Genomic DNA, 17,531 nt, shown 5'->3' on the forward strand with positions numbered 1-17,531 from the left:
TGCGTGCCCCAGATTCTCTCCTCCACGTTCCCCAGACTCTCTCCTCCGCGTGCCCCAGTCTCTCTCCTCCACGTGCCCCAAACTCTCTCCTCCACGTTCCCTAGTCTCTCTCCTCCGTATGCCCCAGTCTCTCTCCTCCGTGTGCCCCAAACTCTCTCCTCCACGTCCCCCAGTCTCTCTCCTCTGTGTGCCCCAGTCTCTCTCCTCCGCGTGCCCCAGACTCTCTCCTCCGCGTGCCCCAGACTCTCTCCTCCACGTTCCCCAGACTCTCTCCTCCGCGTGCCCCAGTCTCTCTCCTCCGTGTGCCCCAGTCTCTCTCCTCTGTGTGCCCAGGCCCTGTGTGGGGAATCTCTCCTCCGTGTACCCAGGCCCTTGAGTTGCCAACTCTGATGGCTGGAGACCCCATGAATGAGTGATAGTGATGTCTGCAATGTTTTGTGTTCAGTTGCCCCTCTCTCCTCCCTATACCCAGGCCCTTGAGTTGCCGACTCTGATGGCTGGAGACCCCATGTATGAGTGACAGTGATGTCTGCAATGTTTTGTGTTCAGTTGCCCTGCAGATTCAGCCTGTGGCTTCTTCTATGGAGTCAATCCATCCACACCACAGTCTTCCTTCAACTTTCCCTGCATTTCTGTCTTTCTCTCCTCCAGCCCCTTCCTTTCCCAGGCATGAAATGAGATGGGGTTATGAGACCTGTGGAAGTCCCACAGCTTGGGAGGGGAGGGCTGGGTGAGAGCCGCCTGGTCTGAGGCCCTTTCCCCTTCTCCTCTTGGAGCCACCTGCATGCTCGCATGGAGGGACTGAGCACCAGAAAGCCAGAGCTTCCTCTGCAGCGGGGCTCACACTGAGAGCCAGGGCATCGGGGAGAAACCTGTGTTGGCTTAAAGAGCAAATGGTGTTAAGGAATCTTTGCAATAAGCTTCCTTATTTTGCTAGCAGAACAAACAAAAACAGACCCTTCAGCACAGTGTGAAGGTTCCTGAAAATTATAGATATTTCGCCAATTTTCCCAGGGCCTGCCTCTCACTTTCTGTTGCAAAGTGTCAGACAGGAGCAGGTGCGGGTGGCGGTGTGGGCGCCGGACACTGCTCACGCTCCTCTGTGGTCATTCCTGTGGAAGCCCCTGAGCATGTCTGTGCATGTGGGTGAGTATGTATATGGCATGTGTGGTGCATGTGTGTTCATTGTGTGTGCACATAGAGGGGCATGAGAAGTGGGTGGGAACTTCGTGTAAACGTGTCAATGAGTGGCAGGGCTTCTCAGAACATGTCCTAGGTGGATTTCAGAGAAGGAAAATATATACACATAAAACAATGTCTGTGTGTGTGTGTGTATAAACATTGTTATGCAAATATGTAAACATTGTTATATAGTTTTTGTTATGTGTAATGTCATATATAGCTTTTTCTTACATATGAAAACTATGGCACCTAGAGTTTTTTTTTCATGTCTCGATTTCCCTCTTATTCAGGTGTCTGAGGACCTGATGTACCTGTGCATGCCTGTCTGGGCTGGGGAGAAGGGTTGGTGCAGCCCCTTGGGAGAGGTTCTGCCACCTTCACCTGTGGGGCTGCCTGCATTGCAGGAAGTGCAGGCGCCCTCTAGTGGTCGATGGGGAATGTTCAGGAAGAAGGAGGCAGGTGCCTTTGGGGCATTTGGAAACCAGCCCGGGAAGCTGCTCAATCTCTTCTTTATAGGCTGCAGTTTGTTAATCAGATCATTATTCTGACTTCTAATTCGATGCCACTTTCTTCTCTTCTTATGGGCAGTTGCATGGAATCTGCCGAAGGAAAGCGGATGATACAAAAGTATGAAGATGTGCTGTCGTTGCTGGAAAAGTGAGCAGCGCCTGGGATTGCATTGCCCTGCAGCTTGCATGGCCCCACAGGGCCCCGTGCGGCTCTTGCCTGAGCTGGCTCCTCATATTGCTCTGTGTTTTAGGTTGTCCCCACATTATCTGTGAGCTTAGTGCCCTTGGGTTACACACACAGGGCCCTGGGGAACGCAGTCCAGCCTAGAGACAGACACTGTTCCGGTGCACTGTAGTGGGAGCGAGACCTCGCAGAGCCGGAAGTGGGCCACCCCTCACGGCACCCCGAGTGCAGTGTCACGGAAAATCGCAGTGGCTGCCTACCAAGCAGAAATTTAAAAAAATGTTTCCTGTATCTTTTTATAGAGAAAGCATAAGAATGAAATTTACATGGGTTCCCAGTTGTTCCTGCTTTAAAGCTGCAGTAAGATTTTTGGGGGTGCAGGGTCTAGTGCCCATACTGCCCACACTGTTACCAAATCCGATATCGTCACCACATACCCCCATATGCAAAGCCTTTTGGCGCTTCCCATCACCTCATGACCACAACAGGAAAACCCTCCCTGGCCTTTGCTTTCCTCTCTAGCCTCCACCTTTGCCCTCTTAGTCTCAGGTGCTCCCCGCACACAGTAGGCTGTTTCTCACCTCCACCCTTTGGCCTTGCTGTTGTCTTTGCCCGGAGCACTCATCCCTCTTTCACTGTCTAACCCAGTGGTTCTCAACCTTCTGGCCCTTTAAATACAGTTCCTCATGTTGTGACCCAACCATAAAGTTATTTTTGTTGCTACTTCATAACTGTAATGTTGCTACTATTATGAATCGTAATGTAACTATCTGATATGCAGGATGGTCTTAAGCGACCCCTGTGAAAGGGTCGTTCGACCACCAAAGGGATCGTGACCCACAGGTTGAGAACCGCTGGTCTAACCTCTCCTTGTTCTCTGAGATTCAGTCAAGCATCACTTCAGCCCCCGATCCCTGAAACCTTCCAGCATCTCCTTACCACCCTCCCCGTCGCCTGTCGTCAGAGGCCTGAGCCCTGTACATCTCTCCAGGATTGCCTCGCTGTATTCTCTGTTTACCCAAGCCCAGCACATGGTAGATGCTCCACCAATGTGTAATGACTGCATGACAGATGTCTGCAAGTGACGTGAAGGTTCCTATGAGAGCAAATCCTACCCAATAGCTTCTTCCAACGTTTACTGAGACTGATCACGACTTCCCTTACCGCCTAGAAGGGCCCCCTGGAGCGTCTCTTGCTACTCTCCTCTGATTTGAGCTGTGCCATCTTTAGAAGTAAGGGGTTACTTGCAGGAGCTTCCATGCCTGGCTGAGTCAATGACTTTGACTTAAGAATGTATGCAGCCCTGGCCCCGTGGCTCAGACAGCTGGAGCATGGTCCTGTATGCCAAAAGGTTGCAGGTTTGATTCCTGGTCAATGCACATGTGGGAGGCAACCAATCATTTTTCTCTTTCTCTCTCTCCCTCTCTCTCCAAAAATTAGTAAAAACATATCCTTGTGTGAAGATTGGGGGAGGGGGCAGGGCAGGGAAGAATATATTCAGGTATTTTACTAGTATCTTTAGTTCATGAGATAGAGAGATAGATAGACTGTACATACTATATATGTGTTATGTATGTTACTATATGAAGGCACTTACCTATACCTTCAGTTACTCATTGCCAGGCATGGGGATGCTGGGAGGGTGCTTTCAGGTGCCCGCTGTTCCCCATCCTCACAGGTACGAGTCAAGACTGTATGAGGACTGGTGCCAGACGGTGTCGAAGCAGTCACAGTACAACCTCTCCCGGCCACTTCTGACACGAGACCCAGCCACTAAGCAGATTACCGTCAACTTTAACCCACAGGTAAGTCGGCCACAGGAATTTCTTACTGGGTTTCTGAAGAGTTTTGCTTAATTTTGCTGATTTCAAAGGCAAACAGGGTTTTCATATGAATATGAAAAAGCTGCTCCAAAGAATCTGCATCCCGGGTTTCTTTTGGGGATAAATCCTGTGGTGTAATGTTTTCTTAAGTTGTTCAGGGCACACATTTTTCTCCAGGGTTAGCCAATATATTTGCTTTGATTTTGCACAGCAGGAAATATCACAAAATATATTTTTTAACTTTTCATATGATAGCATTATTATACACCTGACTTTACATATAAAGTTAGAATGACAATTACACTTAAGATTAACTGATCAAAAAGTTTAATTATATTATAGATATGCACTATCTGAAATTTCAGAAGGCACTTAAACAGAGATTGCTACCCATCTTTGGGCAGATAGGATAATAGCATTACTGACCATTTAGTGCCAGACAGCTGGCCAGGCCCGCCATGAATGCCTCCCACACATGAAGGCTGTTGACTGGACACTGGGAGGCCAAACAAGCGTGAGTCCTGGTTCCTGCTCTCAAGGAACCCACACGCTAGTTGGGAGCTGGAACGCCAACATGCAAAAATCTGTCCTTACGGGGTAGTGTGTGATCAATCTCAAAGGAGTCGCTCTGGAAATAAGACTCTGGATTAGTGACTCTCCACTGAGGCAATTTCCCCCTGGGGACATTTCTGTTGTCAAACATGGGCTGGGTGCCAATAGCACCGAGTGGGGAGATACCAGAGATGCTGCTGAGCTCTCTACAATGCCCAGATGGTACCCACCACCAAGAGACTGTCCAGAATAGTAGCGCCAAGGTTGAGCAGCCCTGCCGCAGACGGTCAGAGGGTGCAGACCAGTGTGGACTGTGGCAGCCTGGGAAAGCGTAATGCTGGAGAGGACATGACCACACCTTAGCCCAGGTCAGGAGGTGCATCGTTCAGCTAAAAAAAGTAAAAACAAAAAATGCGACCACACTGAGCGAAAGCAGTCACCACTTCTGTCTGGATGGCACGTTCTCCAGGAATGCAGTGTAGAGAGAGCCAAAACTGAGCATATTGCTGTCTTTTGAGAACACTGAAGGTTAAGTAGACTATCAACTCTGACTGAGCTAAAAGTCAATAAAGGAAGTTGGAGGATCCATTTTTTTCACTTTGGTAAGTCTGTCATTTGAGTAATTTTATCAGCATTGTCTGTCAGCAATATTGGATATTAAATGCCCAAAGAGATGAGTTTCTGGATGACCAGTAAGGCCAGAGTCTAGAGATTGTGTTAATTATGTCCTCGGTATAAGACAGTATTGAGGCTGGATCACCCCTCCTCTCTAGGTTCTGAGAGCAAGGACTCTTATCAGCCCCAGTATGCAACACACAGTAGGTGCTTTTTGATGTTGTAGGTGATAGAAGGGAAAGGAAGTGGAAGAAAGGAGAGAAGAAAAGGGGAGAGGAGATAAATCCCTAAATTATAATGTGAGTCAAGGGGAAACAACTACAAATACAAGTCAGAGAAGAGCTAACATCCCCGATTCCCACTTTCCAGCTGCGTGGCAACAGCTGAGCTCTTAGGAATGAAGTCACATGTATATCAGACCAGAAGCACATGAGCAGAGCTTTGCCCCACTCGGGCCAGGCTAAGAATTTTATGGGGAAAATTATATGTATGTATGTAGAAAATTTATTTAAATTATTTAAATACCCGATTCTTGGACATTTCAATTATTTTCTAGTTGTGTCAATATGTATTTCATAGATTTTAGGATGCACTTTTACTTTATATCTTTGAAAATGGCATGCATTTGTAGTGTAAAAAACTACCTTTTTTCTTTCATTCTTAGTTGTAAATATAGCAATAGTGAATATTACCATCATTGACATCTTATAATGGAATAAAATATGGCATGAATAATGCTACAATAAGTATCTGCCATTATTATTGCATCTATTCGGGATTATTTCTTTGGAATAAATGCCTAGAAATAAAATTGCTGGGCTAAAAGGTGCTTACATTATGAGACTCTTCACGTATATTGTCAATTTGTTCTTCAGTCATTCTCCTGCCAGCAAGATATCCATTTCTTTCAGCTTAATGAACTAGAAAAAATACAAAATCTCCACATTGCTTTAACTTTGTTCACCTGTTCATTGGCTGTCTACATTCCTTCTATAAATTGCTTGTTCGTGTCCTTTGCCCACTTTTGAGTGGAAGTGCCCTCTTTATCTGTGAATTTGTTAGAATATTTTGGAAATGTTTGTCAGGTATTTTAAAAATCTGCTGCAAATATTTCTACCAGGCGAAGTATGACATTTTATTATGTATCTGATACTTTATGCATATAAATTTTATCTTTTATGATTGTGTTTGGAATGGCCTTCTCTACCTATATATATGTATGTATATATATATTATCTCCCCACATTTCTTTTTTGTTTTTAAATTTTTATTATTATTTTATTTTATTATTATTTTTTAATCCTTACCCAAGGATATATTTCCATTGATTTTTACAGAGAGTGGAAGAGAGAGGGAAAAGACAGAGAGAAACATCGATGTTAGAGAAACACATCGATTGGTTGCCTCCTGCACACGCCCTGACCAGGGCCCAGGCCAGGAGGAGCGTGCAACTGAAGTCCGTTCCCTTGACCAGAATTGAACCCGGGACCCTTTGCTTCACGGGCCGACACTCTCTCCACTGAGCCAAACCGACCAGGGCCCACATTTTCTTTTAATTTTTATTAAAAAATTTTTTAATTGATTTTAGAGAGAGAGGAGAAGAGGGAGAGAAAGAAACATCAAAGATGAGAGAGAATCATTGATCCACTGACTCCTGCACATCCCCTACTGGGGATCGAGCCCACAACCCGGTAGAGCACCCTGACTGGGAATCAAACTGGTGACCTCCTAGTTCAGCCGTTGGCAAACTACGGCCCGCGGGCCGGATCCGGCCCATTCGGCTGTTCTATCCGGCCCGCGGAGCCGAAAGAGCAGAGGGGTCTCTTGCTCTCTCCTCCGCTCCTTCACCAGCAGCAGTGTTAACATGTATTAGTTCACACAAACACTCCATCCATGCTTTTGTTCCGGCCCTCCGGTCCAGTTTAAGAACCCATTGTGGCCCTTGAGTCAAAAAGTTTGCCCACCCCTGTCTAGTCCATGGGTTGATGCCCAACCACTGAGCCACACCAGCCGGGCATGTTTCCATTTCTTACATTTAAATTTTTAATATCTACCTTGAGCAAAATAAACCAGGAGACTGAATTCATTTCCCTGCCTACTTGTTAGCATTCATCTTAACCCTAAGCAGGGTTGGCTGGGTGACAACGAAGGGCTGGCCCAGGGCCGCTGGGGGAGATGGGGGCTCAGGTGTCTTTATGTGAGCTGGGGGTGGGGAGTGGAGGGGGAATCTATGGCCTGGTATGTTTTGTCATACATTCTATACACATTAGTCCTTGTAAGTTCAGAGATAAAGGTGTTAAATAAGGAATGATGAGCAGTGCTCTTAGAAACGCTGCCAGCAGCCTCTGTGTTTTTCATTGACCCACATCTGCTTGGCTTCCCACTCCTGCAGTTGCTACTAAGCTCAGTGCGTTGTAGAAGGTCAGAGGCTGGTGACTCCCATCCCCTGACCTCCTCGTATATGAAGACACAAAGACAAGCCAGCCCATCGGGCTATTTCAAATGACTGTATGTAGCCACTGAAGTTATACAGTGGGCACCTCCTCTCAGGCCCGTCAGTGTCTATGACCATGTGTCTGACCTCATTTGGTGAGAATACCAGGAATCTAAACCCAAGGCTTCTCATGCACGGGGTGGCCCAGACCGGTGATCAGTCTCCCCCATACCAGCACAGCCATGGGACCTGGCTCAGTCAGCATGACCCTATCATGTCATCAGCCACCTGCCCTCACGCACCACAGCGGGCCTCTCCTGCTATCACTGAGGTCTCCTCTCTCAGGTTTTCCTCTCGCTCTTGGTGATTCACAGATTCGGCTAACCTGCTGCTTTCTGAGTCCTCTTCCTTCTGCCCAGTACTCACTTCCCTTCTCTGAACCCACATTTAGGGAACGGGCAGGAGCAGGGGTTGAGAGGGACCCGAAGACCTCTGGTCCCCTGGGGTTTTCCCGTCTCTGCCGCATATTGCTGTTCTTCGCTGCCACTGAACCACAGCCATCTCTGTGGCTTCTCTCCCCCAGCTGGTGTCTGTGCTGAAAGAGATGAGCTACCTTCAGCCCCGGCAGCTGCAGCACATCCCGGAGACCGCAGCAGCCATGTTCTCCTCCAGGGAGTTCTATCGGCAGCTTGTGGCCAACCTGGAGCTGATGGCAAATTGGTACAACAAGGTTATGAAAACACTGCTGGAGGTGGAATTCCCATTAGTGGCGGGAGAGCTGCGGAACATCGATCTCCACCTGCGAGTTGCGGAGGAGGCCCTGAACTGGAAAAGCGAAGGTAACGCACCACCCGTGGTCTGGGGCGCAGGGGGAGAGTCCGGATCCCGGGAAACATTGTGGACACTCAGACAATTACCTGGTAACGTGGGTTGCTTTTGAACACAAGCCTGTCTTCTCAGACACATGTCCGAGGTAGCGAAGGCAAGGAGGGTTGGTATTCTTTCTTCTCTTTGGATGTGACTAGTATATTTAGAAAAATGTGCTGCCACACACGGGGGCAGGCTCAGAGAATGAATGAGATCTCCCACAGTCTCCCGCACATACGGGGAAATTCATGAATGAAGGTTCTTCCTGTATTATCATTGTTACTTAATTTTCTTAACTGGGCTGTAAGTATCTTATAAGGGAATTATGCATTGACTTGTACCCTCTAGTTCAATGCAATAAACTTTTATCGATGGATTAACATATGTGGGGTACTCTGGGGTAAGGGGGTGGCCTGTGGAGAGAATGTAAGATATGAGGTATGTGGGAATGGCCCCACCCAAAAAGCTCACATTTAGTGAGGATAACAGACATATGCACAACATAAATTATACAAGACAAGCTATGATAAGCCATCAGAGAGTTAAACATAAAGTGTGGCAAACCACAGAGAAGGAAGATGGATTTGCATTAGGGTCCTCAAAAGAGTGAAAGTTTGAAAAGAAGGTCAAGTCAACTCCTGGAGGTCTTGGAAGGTCATATTACACAAGTCCGAGCTTTATTCCATACATGAGAGGGAATGATATTTTCAACATTTAATACAGGAAAAGTGCTTTAAAAATAAGATTCATTAGCCTATGTAAAGTCGCCAAGTTGCACTGGCGTGCCCCAGCAAAATGCACCAGCTTTTGTTTCTTTCCCTCCATAATCAGGGTTTTGGTAAGAGTTGGCTCTTTAATACAACTAGGAAGAAAAAGGCTGCTTGCGAAGACGTAACCTGTGCAGAAAAGTCTTTTAAAACCCATGAGTATTGGAACCTTGTCTTTCACAGCAGCTAGACCTTTAGCTCTGCCACTGTCAGCTATTTCAGTTAATTCTATTTCTTCTGGGGAACAGGCATTTGGGATTATGTCATTCAAATCACCAGTAGCATTCGTGACCTTGAGAAAAGAATTCAGAAAACCAAAGACAACGTGGAAGAGATTCAGAGCATCATGAAAACATGGGCGTCTCCGGTATTTAAGAGAAAGGATGGGAAAAAGGAGAGCCTGCTTTCTGTGGACGATCAGCACGACCGGATGGAAAAATATTACAGCTGCATCAGAGAGTCTGGCCTGAAGATCCACGCTCTGGTTCAGGTAATCACCAGCCCCGCAGACACACAACCACGAGTCCCGGGGACGCATCACGAGGTGTGCTTGGTGCCGGAAGGGATTTGGAAATTAGAACAATAGGTGTGTGTCTTCCGCAGTCAGGGATAGACATTTATACTGAGAGCTAAAGAACTAAAGCTAATAGGTAGGGTGAGTGAAAAGTCACATTACAGCATCAGTGTCAAAGTTAGTGCCGCCTTGCCCTAACTGGTTTGGCTCAGTGGATAGAGCGTCGGCCTGGGGACTGAAGGGTCCCAGGTTTGATTCTGGTCAAGGGTATGTACCTTGGTTGCAGGCACATCCCCAGTAGGGAGTGTGCAGGAGGCAGCTGATCGATGTTTCTCTCTCATTGATGTTTCTCTATCCCTCTCCCTTCCTCTCTGTAAAAAAATCAATAAAATATATTTTTTTAAAAAATTAATGCCGTCTTCATGGTGGCCCCACTTAGTCATCACATGACTTTAAGTGCCACACCAAACCCCAAGGAGAGAAGGAAAAGTCAAGGACAGAATCCTAAACTACCCAGTGCACCAACTGTCCCCAACTCGCCTGCACAACCTAGCGTGGAACTCCAGCACCATTCTCGTAACCCAGCTCTATGGAGCCTGAGGAGAAGGTAACTCTCGCTGCATTTGATGAAAGAAGGAAAAATGCAGTGCACACCTAAAGCAGGAAGGCACTGCCTGCATTGGGATAGATAGGGCAGCCTCATGGCCCATCCTCAAAGACTGAGGAGTGGAAAGAGCTGTTAGGGGTCACCAGCTGCCACCTACTGCAGCGGCATGGGGCAGTCCAGCAGGCTGACCTCATGCACACGGTCAGTGCTGGATTACAGCTGCTGGTTGGGGGTTATCCATGGTGTGAAGTACAATGAAATGCACTGTTGACTTTAATTTTCTTGACTTTGTTTTCTAGTGCATTCATTTCTGTTCTTTATAATTGCTTTCTAGTTAATTTGGGGTAAATTTGCTAATCTTTTTTTCTAGCCTCTCAGGGTAAAAACTTAGGGTATTATTTTGAGGCTTTCTTTCTAATACCAGCATTTGATGACATAAATTTCCCTTTGAGCAGTGCTTTATTTGCATTCCACAAATTTGATCTGCCTCATTTTCATTATCATTCAGTCTTAAATTTTTTTCTCTTGTGAATTCTTTAATTGGGTGGTCATTTAGAAGTATGTTGTTTAATTTCCACATATTTGGTCCTGCTCTGGATATCTTAATGAAATTGATACCTAATCTAATTCCACTGTGGCCCAGAGAGAATACTCTAGAAGATTTCAGTCAGCTGGAATTCACTGAGATTTCTTCCATAACCTAGAATATTGTTTATCTTATTAAATGTCCCTTGTGCACTTAACAATATGTTTATTCTCCCATTGTTGCAAATAATGTTCCATAGATACCAGTTCAAAGTGGTTGGTAGTATTGTTCTTATCTTTTATATGCTTTCTGATTTTTTTGTCTATTTGTTCTACCGATTACTAAAGATAGAATGTTCAATCTCCACCTGAAATTTTGGATTTGTCTATTTAACCTTTTAGTTCTGACAGATTTTTCATTAAGTGTTTGAAGCTCTGTTAGTAGTTACAAACACATTTATAATTATTATAACTTCCTGGTGAATTGATCACTGTATTATCATTATAAAATTCCCTTTTTATTTAGAATTAGAGGCCCGATGCACAAAATTTGTGCAAGAGTAGGCCTTCCTTCCCCTAGCTGCTGGCACTGGCTTCCCTCTGGCACCTGGGACCCAGGCTTCCCTTGCAGCCCAGCTTCTTCCAGAAGGTCATTCAGTCTAATTAGCATATTACACTTTTATTATCTATACTAGTGGCCCGGTGTACGAAATTTGTGCATGGAGTAGGGGGTTTCCTCAGCCTAGCCTGCACCCACTCCAATCAGGGACCCTTGGGGGATGTCCGACTGCTGGTTTAGGCCCGATCACAATCTGGGACTGCTGGCTCCTAACCGTTCACCTGCCTCCCTGCCTGATCAGCCAGGAGGCTGTGTACGTGGCAAGGTGTGCGCGGGTGGGCAGGGCTGCATGCAAGGCAAGGTGCACGCGGATGAGCGGGGCCATGCAATTTCACGTGCTGGGCTTCTAGTTATAGATAACACTCCCTTGCCTTGATGGGTTGTTTTTTTTGTTTGGATTTTCTTTCTGGTAATACTATGGCTTTTTCTTGCAGGTTCATTACTTCTACTTTTTGCATTGTCCATCTTTCTCTACTTTCTTACATTCAACCTATGTGCTTCTTTAGATTCCAGTTTCTTCTCTTATAGACAGCACTAGAGGCCCTTGGCCTGGCCTGCAGGATCAGGCCGAAACCGGCTCTCCAACATCCCCTGAGGGGTCCCAAATTGTAAGTGGGTGCAGGCTGGACCGAGGGACCCCACCAGTGCATGATTGGGGCCAGGGAGGGACGCGGGAGGTTGGCCAGCTGGGGAGGAACCACGGGAGGGCTCCAGGGCATGTCCGGCCCATCTTACTCAGTCCCGATCGGCCAGACCCCAGTAGCAAGCTAACCTACTGGTTGGAGCGTCTGCCCCCTGTTGGTCAGTGCACATCATAGCGATTGGTCAACTGGTAGACTGTCTGCGCCTGGTGGTCAGTGCAATAGGGAGCAGTTGAGCAGCCTTAACATATCATTAGCATATTACACTTTGATTGGTTGAATGGATGATTGGAGAACCAGACACTTAGCATATTAGGCTTTTATTATAGAGGATATGGTAGAAACTTGCTTTTCTAAGTCTAAGAACTCTGCCTACTAATTGGAGTATTTAAACTATTACATTTAATGTAGTTTTTGGTATGGATGGATTTAGCTCTACCATTTTGCTATTTGGTTCCTATTTGCTTCATCTCTTTTTTTGTTTCTCTGCTATTTCTCACCCACATTAATTGTTGTTATTAATTGTATATTTTTTAGTATTCTATTTTAATTTCTCAATTGCAATTTCAGATTTACCTTGTTGTATTACATTTGTGGTGGTTGTTCTAGGTTTCAGTATGTCTCTTGAACTAATCACAGTTAACTTAGAGCAGTGGTTCTCAACCTTGGCTGCACATTAGAATCACCTGGGAATCAGGTGAGGCCCAGAAATCAGGATTTTAAAAAGATTCCCAGGTGATTCTAATGTGCAACCAAGGTTGAGAACCACTGACTTAGAGCTTAGAGTTTTCCCATGAAATATAGGAATCTAGCAACATAGCAACATTATGGTTTAACACACTGCTGCCTCCAATCTTTTAATCATCACTGTTGAGATGTCTCTGTGTGTGTATGTGTGTGTAAAATAAACCCCACAATAGAGTATTATAATAATATTTTGCTTTAAAAACTCAAGAAAAAATGTTTCTGGTTTTTATATTTGCTCCCAAACTCACTATTTCTACACTTGTTTTTCCTTTTTTTGTTATATATTTTTTGTACACCCAGTGGCCAGACATTATATAACTTAATATGAGATCATCCCCCAAAATCCCACACCCATCCAGCACCACACCTAGTTATTACTATATTGTTGACTATATTCCCTATCCTGTACTTTACATCCCATGACTATTCTATAACAATCAATTTGTACTTCTTAATCCCTTCATCTTTCTCACTCATCCCTCCAACCCCCTCCCATCTAGCAACCGTCAAAATATTCCCTGTATCTATGAGTCTATTTCTGTTCTTGTTCATTTTGTTTGTAGATGCAATTGTTGATAGGAATGTATTTATTGCCATTTTATTGTTCATATTTTTATCTTCTTCTTAAAGAATACCCTTTAACATTTCACATAATACTGGTTTGGTGGTGTTGAACTCCTTTAACTTTTTGTTGTCTAGGAAGCTCTTTATCTGACCATCAATTCTAAATGATAGCTTTGCTGGTTACAGTAACCTTGCTTGTAGGTCTTTGCTTTTCATCACTTTGAATATTTATTACTACTCCTTTTTGGCCTGAAAAGTTTCCGTTGAGAAAGCAGCTGACAGTCTTATGGACACTCCCTTGTAGGTAACTAACTGCTTTTCTCTTACTGCTTTTAAGATTCTCTCTTTTTCTTTAACCTTTGCCATTTTAATTATGCTGTGTCTTGGTGTGAGCTTCTTTGGGTTCATGTTGTTTGGAAGTCTCTGCTTCCTGGAATTGTATGTCTGTTTCCTTCACCAAGTTAGGTAAGTTTTCTGTCATTATTTTTTCAAATAACTTTTCAATTTCTTGCTCTCTCTTCTGTTTCCAGCACCCCCATGATGCAAATGCTGGTACCCTTGAAGTTGTCCCAGAGGCTTCTTACACTATCCTCATTTTTTTAAATTCTTTTCCTTTTTGCTGTTCTGATTGGGTGTTTTTTGCTTTCTTATATTCTAAATCACTAATTTGATTCTCAGCTTCATCTAATCTACTGTTGATTTCCTGTAAATTATTCTTTATTTCAATTAGTTTAGCCTTCATTTCTAACTGGTTATTTTTTATGCTTTTTAGGTCCTCACTAAGTTCCTTGAGTATCCTTGTAACCAGTGTTTTGAATTCTGCATCAAGTAGATTACTTATCTCCATTTTATTCAGTTCTTTTTTTGGAGTTTAGTTCTCTTAATTCATTAGGGACATGTTTCATTTGGGACATGTTTCTTTGTCTCCACATTTTGGCTGCCTCACTGAGCTTATGTCTATGTATTAGGTAGAACTGCTACATCTGCCAGGCATGGTAGTATGGCCGAATGTAGTAGGTGTCCTATAGGGTCTAGTGGCACAGCCTCCCTGATTATTCCAGCTAGGCACTCAAGGTGCGCCCCCATATGGATTATATGCCCTCCTGTTATAGTTGAGACTTGATTGCTGTTGGCGTGTCAATGGGAGGGAATTACCCCCAGGTACAAGGACTGACTGTTACCACTGGCCCCCAACCTCCAACTACCTTAGAGGATCAGTTGTGTAGGGATCTACTGCACAGAGCAGGACTTACTTCAGCAGGGATCTGGTGCCCACTGAGTCTGCCCTTGAGTGTGTTGCTTATGGAGGTCATTGGGTTGTACTGCTTCGACATGGTCTGAAGCTGTCCACTGGGTGTGCTGGCTCCGGGACCTCCTGGAAGTTGTAGGCCAAGGTCAGCCACCACCTGTCTTCTGTCCAGGGCCACCAGACATAAACTCCAAAGTGATCTGCAGGTGGCTGCTTCTTGTGCTGGGCTTAGAGGTGCCCAGATGAGGCCAAGCTGTGAACCAAGGCTGGGTGCTGTTACTGCTGGGCCTGGGCCACTTAGCTAGAGGTAAAGGGCTCACTGAGGCCAAATGCGGTTCCTTTGAGAGATTTTAGGAAAATCTGAAGCATGAACCAAGACATGCCATTCATATGGTAAAGCCACTGGAAACAGCTTGGGTGGTCCTGAATGTTGGGCAGGAATCACCAGGGTGGGGCAAACAGTGTGTGCCATGTTGATGGAGTCTCAGAGATGGAGCCTGTCTGCCAGCTCTGTCGGGGAAGGACTCAGAAAAAGAACAATGGCCTTTGCCAGCACTTCTGTCTAGGAGAAAACTGCCCCTCCAGCTCTCGCCCTGATACCAAACAATTCAGTTTCTCCTGGTATCTTTCAATCTTCTGTCCCCATGCTGGACTCAGATGGAGTGAGTTTGTGCAAGTCTGTGTGAAGGCCCTTTAAGGGGAACTGCCTGGGACTCCAGCAGCCTCAGCCTTCCCAACCTCTACTCCTGCTGGTTTTTACAGCCAGAAGTTATGGGGACTTCTCTTCCTGGGACTGGAACCCTGGGCTGGGGTGCCTGGTGTGGTGCTGGGACCCCTCGCTCCTCACTGGAGACCTCCACAGCCAAGATATCCCTCCTGATTTTTATCCACCACACATGGGTATGGGACCAGCTCCTTCACTCCTCTGCTCCTCCTACCTGTCTTTCTATGGCTTCTTCTTTAATTTTATAATTGTAGGACTTCAATTCAGCTCCATTTCAGGCAGTTCTGAATTATGGTTGTTCTGTAGTTTAGTTGTAATCTTGATGTGGATTTGGGAGGAGGTGAGCACCGTGTTTACCTACGCTGCCATCTTGGCCAGAAGACTTGTGTGGGTTTTTTTGTAGAATTGAGTTACTGTCTTGCAGTTCAGGTCTGCTAATGGCACATTCTCTCAGTTCTTGTTTATCTGGAAATGTTCTTATTTCACTTTTGTTTTTGAAAGACAGTTTCATTGGATATAGAATTCTGAGTAGAGAGTTTTATTTTTCTTTCAGAAGTCATTTTGTCATATTCTATCCTTAATGTTTCTGATCAGAATCCAACCATAAGTTGTAGCTTTGTTCCTCTATATGTAATGTATTGTTTCTCTCAGATATTTTTAATAGTGCCTTTTTAAGTGTTTGTATTTTTCCCATTTGAATATGATGTGCCTAGATAGGCTTTTTTTAATATTCATCTTGCTTAGAGGTTGTGAGCTTTCTGAACTGTTTTTTACAAAATTTGGGAAGTTTTTAATCAAATGTTCAAACCTCTATTTTATTTTCATTTTCTGTCTTTTTCTTTAATGCAACAGATGTTTATTTTTCTTTCACATAAAATAAGAATTGGTATGGAAGCTATTCTCTGACTTTTCTCCTAGTGAATTTCACTTTTGGTTAAATGTCACACTTTCCTGCTTGTTTGCATGTCTAACAATGTGTTATTATGTTCTAGTCATGTTGGATGCCACTTTAGAATCTGAGTGTTATTTTCCTTAAAGGGTTTGAGCTTTTCTTTTGGCAGGCAGTTAACTTATTGGTGGGTCAGCTTGATCCTGTGGAAACTCAATTTTAAGCTTTGTTAGGGAGACTCTAAAGAAGCCTTTCTCTAGAACTGAGCAGCTCAAATCATAAAGCATCACAGTTCTGGGGTCTCCAGTGAATTCCTGGTTCCATGCAAGGTCTTTTCATCATTTCTGATAGTATATGAACATCTTCTAGCACTATCTGACCTACACGATCTCCATTTAGAATCCCCAGTAACTGTTCTCTGCCAGGCTTTGCAGAGTCTTGCCCTAAATATGTACAGCTTCAGATTCAAAGACTCAAGAGGACTCAGCAAGGTCAGCAGCCCCACACCCCAGTTTCTGTCTTTTCTACCAGCAGGAAGGATGCTGTAATTGAGATCACTTTCCCATGTCACGGTTTGGAAAGTGCCTGTAGGTAGAAAGCCAGTTGTTTTAAAGCTCACCTTGAGCACTTCCCTTTTCTCAAGGATCACATCCCTGTACTGTTCATTAGCCAGTTGTCCAAAACAATTGTTTTTCTGTATGTCCAGTGAGAGAGATGTTTGTAGCAGAAGGGCAGGGCTGACCTCATTTCTCTGTCTTGGCTAGGATCAGAAACGTGAGCTATTTCTTTTTAGTTCACAGATAATTCCAACAAGTTGCTCCTTAGACCCTAGGAGACTTGAGGTAGAAAGGTTAAAAGTACAGAAAGCTATATTGATAGCGTGATATCAGGAAGGAGATAGAACAACTATACAAAGCAGTCATAAAAACGGAAACTTTTAAAATATAGAAGCAAACATACCCATCTTAATAATACCTGAGAGCAATACTGTATTGTCACCATGTTATGATTTATGTGATGATGACCTTTGTCATTAAGAAAATCTTCAATCTGCTTAGGAAATAAACATGTAGGTGAGTCATTTTAGAAATTTTCTAATTTTATTAGTCAAAAACAGGATCATGAGATTTTTTTTTAATTCAGGGAAATTTACTACATGTGAATGTTTGTGAAGTGGTGTGGGTCAGCTAGAAAATTTACTTTTGTAAAGTATTTACGACTTTCATTGAAGATATTAGAGAAAGGGAAAGTTGTTATAAAAAGGCTTAATGTTGAAAATGATGAAGAATACATGCCATACCTGCAGGAGAGAGAAAGAGAGAGAGAGGAGAGAGAGTGTGAGAGAGAGACATCAAATGGTTGCCTCCCACTTGTGCCCTGACTGGGCCAGAGATTGAGCCTACAGCCCAGGTATGTACGTGCCCTTGACTTGACCGGAAATTGAACCTATGGCCCTTCAGTCTGCAGGCTGACGTTCTAACCACTGAGCAACCAGCCAGGGTGAATTGTTAAATGTTTT

The 17,531-nt window shown here is 44.5% G+C and overlaps 1 protein-coding gene across 1 annotated transcript in view; it reads left to right on the forward strand.

Moving 5' to 3' along the window:
- The window catches only part of LOC102760149 (dynein heavy chain 9, axonemal), a 194,745-nt gene that overhangs the window by 31,231 nt on the left and 145,983 nt on the right, over window positions 1-17,531 (forward strand). Inside the window, exons 11-14 of the mRNA XM_015562544.1 lie at window positions 1,771-1,839; window positions 3,554-3,680; window positions 7,883-8,138; window positions 9,182-9,423. Coding sequence (XP_015418030.1) covers window positions 1,771-1,839; window positions 3,554-3,680; window positions 7,883-8,138; window positions 9,182-9,423 — 694 coding nt within the window. The remainder of the gene's footprint in view (window positions 1-1,770; window positions 1,840-3,553; window positions 3,681-7,882; window positions 8,139-9,181; window positions 9,424-17,531) is intronic.

This window comes from Myotis davidii, unplaced genomic scaffold (assembly GCF_000327345.1).
Source record: "Myotis davidii unplaced genomic scaffold, ASM32734v1 scaffold37, whole genome shotgun sequence".
NCBI classification, from domain to species: domain Eukaryota; kingdom Metazoa; phylum Chordata; class Mammalia; order Chiroptera; family Vespertilionidae; genus Myotis; species Myotis davidii.